The following is a 6,000-nucleotide window of genomic DNA, read 5'->3' on the forward strand; positions in this document are numbered from 1 at the left end:
AGCATTAGCCACTTGGATACAGAACTGGCTCAAAAGGTAGAAGACAAAGGGTGGTGGTGGAAGTTTGCTTTTCAGACTGGAGGCCTGTGACCAGTGGTGTGCTACAAGGATCGGTGCTGGGCCCACTGCTTTTAGTCATTCATATAAACATTTTTAGATGTGAACATAGGAGGTATGGTTAGTAAGTTTGCAGATTACACCAAAATTGGAGGTGTGGTGCACAGCGAAAAAGTTAGAACATAGAACATAAAAGTTACCTCAAAATACAATGGGAACTTGATCTTATTAAATGCAGAGCAGACTCCAGGCACTGAGTAGTCTACTTCTGATTCTAATTCATATGGTCAGTATTTCCCCAGCACCCTACACTATTTAGTTTAATGCCCTGTAATAGACCTGATAAGGTGATTTGCTAGACCTGTGACACAGTCCAGGTCAGATGAATGCTATAGGGATGGCTATGCTCTTTCTTTCTTCAATACTGCTGCTCAAATGCCATGATTTCAAAACCTATCTCTTCTCCACCAATCTTTGAGACACACGTTCGACTCTGTACCCCCATTTACCCTATATCAGTTTTCCTGTGCCTCTGGTAGTAATTCAGAGATTATTACATTTGTGATTCTACTTTTTAAGTTTATTCCCTAGCTGCTCATACTCCCTCGACAGATGCTCTAAATTTGTCCTACCTACTTTGAAGGTACCTAGTTGGACCACTTTGCTGATGATTGAGAGTAGACTGATAATTTGTCCTGCCATTTGTGCCCAGGGCACTTGGGAATTTCCCACACTGTGGGTAGATACCTTTGTGGTTGCTGTACAAGAAAAACTTCACTTGGGTACAGCTAGTTACTGGAACATGCATCTTCAGTGGTATTGCTGGAATGTTGTTAGTGCCCATAGATTTTTATGCAGTGTCTTTAGCCATTTGTTGAGGATGTGGAGAGAATTTAATTGGTTGCATTCTGATGGTGGGTGGATCAACCACTGGCACTTCTGGCTATAGATAGGTGCAAATGCTTCAGTCTTGTAATTTGTACTTGTGTGCTAGCCTCCATCTTGATGTTTAATTGTCCACCCCAATATTCATAACTGGATTGGGTAGGACTGCGGAGTTTAGATCTAATCTCTGATTGCATTTAAGGCAATGCTTGTATCTGATTGGACAGACTCCCGTTTAGAGGAATTAAATCTTAAAACCTATCAAGTCATCACCTACTTGCTCACTTAATTAACACCATCAGCTTCTCGCGGCTAAGAAACTGAAACTAAAAGAAGCAGCACCTTCTTCCCCCCCAGCAAAGAATTTCAATCTGCACTAAATTCATACATTAGCATTTGTACTTTGTCATGCTCAGGCCTCACCACACTTTATGCTCCCACTGTGTCTAGTCAGTTCTGCTCATCATAGTTTGATAGTGATCAGCTCAAACATGCAGCTTACACTACAGATTTATTTAAAATGCTGCATTACCAAATGGAGTTACTTCAAATATGTGCACATTATTCCCTAATCAAAGAGAAAATCCTGTCCTTACAACACCAGCAAATTATCAATAAAATAAATATTAGCAAATTAGTTCATGATAATCTTGGAGGCATCTTAAACTGAAATGACTCTTGTATTGTGTGGCATATTATTACACACAAATTTTTTTAACATTGGATATCTCGGTCCTTAGCCCAGCATTTTGCAATTAGCAGATTTTGGCTAACATTTCTTCTCACAGTCTCTATAGTAATTTCCAAGCTACAATTTATTCATATTCACACATGGCCATGATGTTACAGGATGGTGGAGACCCTGACCACTTGCTAGAAATTTGGGGGATCCCTGCTTGTAAAATACAGCTGATCATGAATGGAAACTTCAATTTGTATTTCACAAGACTTGAGCAACTCTGTCAGGCTGCTGCCCATTAAAGGAAAAAGTTCCTCTCTTAAAACATGCTGCCAACTATTTAGAATACAGATACCTCTTCTGTCTCAACATTGCCACTGGGAGCAATTGTAGAAGGCCTTTGCCAAACTTACAGGAAGCCCTAGAATTGAGTTAAATTTATAGGGCTCAACAAGGCAGATCAGGTGAAATGGGAGAAGTGATCTTAAAATTGGTTAGACCATTCCACCACAGAGAGGCCTCCTGTGGGCCAGAGGATGCATAATAATAAGGGTCTCTGTTTGCCTTCTGAGGTGGTAGAATGCACATCTGCCACTGATAAGTGATTTGTGATGAAGGGCTTTTACCCGAACGTTGATTCTCCTGTTCCTTGGATGCTGCCTGACTTTTTGTGCTTTTTCAACACCACACTCTTGACACTGATAAAATATCAGTCTGTCACCTTCCACCCATTTGTTAAAATGCCAGCAGAGGGGGGAAGGAGATGGACACATCATCTGCCACCATCTGAGCTATTATACACGCCTTCCTTCACCCCTATTTCCCACTTCAGCTCAAATCCTGTAAAATCCTGGCCATTATTATTTAAATATTTGGGATTTAAAAATGAAGACAAAGAAACTGATTTCATCTCCTTACAAGTGTAGACTGCAAAAGCAAGGAAATTGTGCTATATTATTATAAAACACTGGTTACCCTTAAACTTTCGTATTGTGCTTAAAGCTTCTAAAAAAAACCAAACACATGATATTGACGTGCTAAAATGTTACTTGCCCAATATTAATTTGTTTTCAGGAACTGTTTAATACAGCTATGGACTTTTTTAAACTGGAGAGAATTGAAATAGGTTTCAAAGGAAAAGCTTTCAGTGAAATAATAAATGGTATCAATGAAGAATTTCAGGAACGTTGGCGAGTATTTGGAGAAAGCAAGTATGATCCACTTGATTACAACAACAAGGTATAACTATTATGAAACAGTGGACATTGATATCTGCTTTCATTTGCATGTCATAAAATGAAATTTATATTCTAAAATTAATTTGAAAACATTACAATAACGCTAATAATTTAGTTTTTAAAAACTAATTTCATTTTCAGAGAATTTCTTTTGAAAATAGGTTTGCCAATATGTGAAAATTATATTATATCAGTGCTAGATTATTCACAAATCTAAAAATATCTCCTGCAATCTCTGTAGGAATTTTTGTCGGATCACAGCAAATTCATGGATCAGTTACTTGATTTTGACAAACGATTAGGCTCAGTGCTGAATCTTGCATTTCAGAATTCAGGATCTCTGGAATCGGCTATTAAGGTACTAATTGTGCATTGCTGTGGCTAGGATGTAAAAATAGCATCATTTTAATATTTTTGAAATAGTTGCATCATAAATTACTAGGTGGACCTTAAAAATACTAAATATATATTTTGGTTTTAAATGCAAGATGTAAAATAAAAGGGGCAAAGCATTTACCTGTTAAGTGACAAACTTTATCTTTGTAGACAATTTTTGCTGCAGCCGCTGGTTGAGGCAAATAGAATTATATCTTTAAGGAAAAATTACTTAAATATTGTATGTCAGGATGTGGATTTATATGGAGATCATGAGGGAGTGTAATTAGCTTTGAATTACTTTAGCAAAGATCTGTCACAGACAGAATGGTCCGTATTTTTGTTTAACTGTCCTGTTGGAGTTGAAAACCCTAGTTTTAAAATTGTTATTTTAATGTAACAGCAATGAATAATATTGTGATGAATAAAAAATAGAGCTTGCTGGGAAAGTTCAGCGGGTCTGGCAGCATCTGTGGAGAGAAATCAGAGTTAACGTTTTGGGTCAATTGATCCTTAGAACTTTAAATTTTTATTTTGTATTGTAATGATCCTGTTGTGAGAGCGCTGGTCTGTCTACCAGAAGAACCAAGTTGACAGCTTGCAGTTTCAGAAATGTCATTTGAACTCTCTCAAAAGGAGAAATCAAGATTATTCTTAACTAAATTAAGGAAAGTTGTTCGGATGTAACAGAAACAAACTGTTCAGATCCTCAATCATTTTCTGCAAATTCAGCTAAGTCATGGATGATTTGTAACTTTGTTCTACATTCCATGATAATTTGCTAAGCAATATGTATTGGTTAAAATACTTTTCAAATTTCTAAACTTGAGGGAATAGGTACCAAATTTATGTACTGTGACTTAATTTAACCCTTTGTAACGAAACCCATTTCCATCAGTTTGAAAAAATGCAACTTTCAGGTTACACTCAATTCCAAGAATTGCTCAATTGTAAAATTTACTAATAAGGAAGAGTTTGATGGTAAGCCTGCATGGATCAGCCCTTCAGTGTAACTGAAAGGAGTGCTGAAAAGCCCATGAGTAGCGTTTGGTGGATCCAACTGAGCTAGATTTATGGCGAAGAAAAATGCAGGAGTAGTACCAACTTGGTCAAGCTCACCATTGAAAAACTGGAGTTATGTGTGAAGAAGTACAATATCTCGAACTGGGGATTGTAGGCTAAGGACAAACAGGTGATTAACCAGAATGAGAGCAATCGTTGAGGTAGTGCATGATGAACCTTCACTTGAGAGGGAGTTTCAAGGACAGATTGACGGAACTGAAGATTGTAACCCTTTTTATAAGTTCTAATGAGATTTAATTACCCCCGCTTGCATTAATATGTGGGAGATTTGCTATGATACCTCATCGGTCTTTGAGCCATATTTACCACATGTTAATTCTGGGTGCCAGAATTGTAGAATGCATGACTATTCAAATGTTGTGCATTCGAGTTTATTGTTGCTTGTACAAAATTATGGTCGGTCGTTTTATTTTCTTAGTAAATGTCTCGAATCTCACGCTTTTACAGTCATAGAGTCATAGAGTCATAGAGATGTACAGCATAGAAACAGACCATTTAGTCCAACCTCTCCATGCCAACCCGATATTCCAATCCAATCTAGTCCCACCTGCCAGCACCCGGCCCATATCCCTCCAAACCCTTCCGATTCATATATCCATCCAAATGCCTCTTAAATATTTCAATTGTAGCAGCCTCCACCACATCCTCTGGCAGCTCATTCCATACACGTACCACCCTCTGTGTGAAAAAGTTGCCCCTTAGGTCTCTTTTATATCTTTCCCCTCTCACCCTAACCCTATGCCCTCTAGTTCTGGACTCCCCGATCCCAGGGAAAAGACTTTGTCTATTTATCCAATCCATGCCCCTCATAATTTTGTAAACCTCTACAAGTTCACCCTTCAGCCTCCAACGCTCCAGGGAAAACAGCCCCAGTCTGTTCAGCCTCTCCTTATAGCTCAAATACTCCAATCCTGGCAACATCCTTGTAAATCTTTTCTGAACCCTTTCAAGTTTCACAACATCTTTCCGATAGGAAGGAGACCAGAACTGCACGCAATATTCCAACAGTGGCCTAACTGATGTCCTGTACAGCCGCAACATGACCTCCCAACTCCTGTACTCAATACTCTGACCAATAAAGGAAAGCATACCAAACATCTTCTCCACTATTCTATCTACCTGCGACTCCACTTTCAAGGAGCTATGAACCTGCACTCCAAGGTCTCTTTGTTCAGCAACATTCCCTAGGACCTTACCATTAAGTGTATAAGTCCTGCTAAGATTTGCTTTCCCAAAATGCAGCACCTCGCATTTATCTGAATTAATCTCCATCTGCCACTTCTCAGTCCATTGGCCCATCTGGTCCTGATCCTGTTGTAATCTGAGATAACCCTCTTCGCTGTCCACTACACCTCCAATTTTGGTGTCATCTGCAAACTTACTAATTGTACCTCTTATGCTCGCATCCAAATCATTCATGTAAATTACAAAAAGTAGAGGACCCAGCACCGATCCTTGTGGCACTCCACTGGTCACAGGCCTCCAGTCTGAAAAACAACCCTCCACCACCACCCTCTGTCTTCTACCTTTGAGCCAGTTCTGTTTCAAAATGGCTAGTTCTCCCTGTATTCCATGAGATCTAACCTTACTAGTCCATATAGATCACATCTACTGCTCTGCCCTCATCAGTCTTCTTTGTTACTTCTTCCAAAAACTCAATCAAGTTTGTGAGACATGATTTCC

At 38.9% G+C, this 6,000-nt stretch overlaps 1 protein-coding gene across 1 annotated transcript in view; it reads left to right on the top strand.

Annotated features, from left to right (window-relative positions):
* Positions 1-6,000, top strand: part of dnah9l (dynein, axonemal, heavy polypeptide 9 like) — a 432,311-nt gene that overhangs the window by 36,005 nt on the left and 390,306 nt on the right. Inside the window, exons 9-10 of the mRNA XM_043693603.2 lie at positions 2,696-2,860; positions 3,101-3,217. Coding sequence (XP_043549538.2) covers positions 2,696-2,860; positions 3,101-3,217 — 282 coding nt within the window. The remainder of the gene's footprint in view (positions 1-2,695; positions 2,861-3,100; positions 3,218-6,000) is intronic.

Source organism: Chiloscyllium plagiosum, unplaced genomic scaffold, assembly GCF_037043375.1.
Source record: "Chiloscyllium plagiosum isolate Xiang-an unplaced genomic scaffold, Cpla_swu_hap1 HiC_scaffold_7, whole genome shotgun sequence".
Taxonomy (NCBI): Eukaryota; Metazoa; Chordata; class Chondrichthyes; order Orectolobiformes; family Hemiscylliidae; genus Chiloscyllium; species Chiloscyllium plagiosum.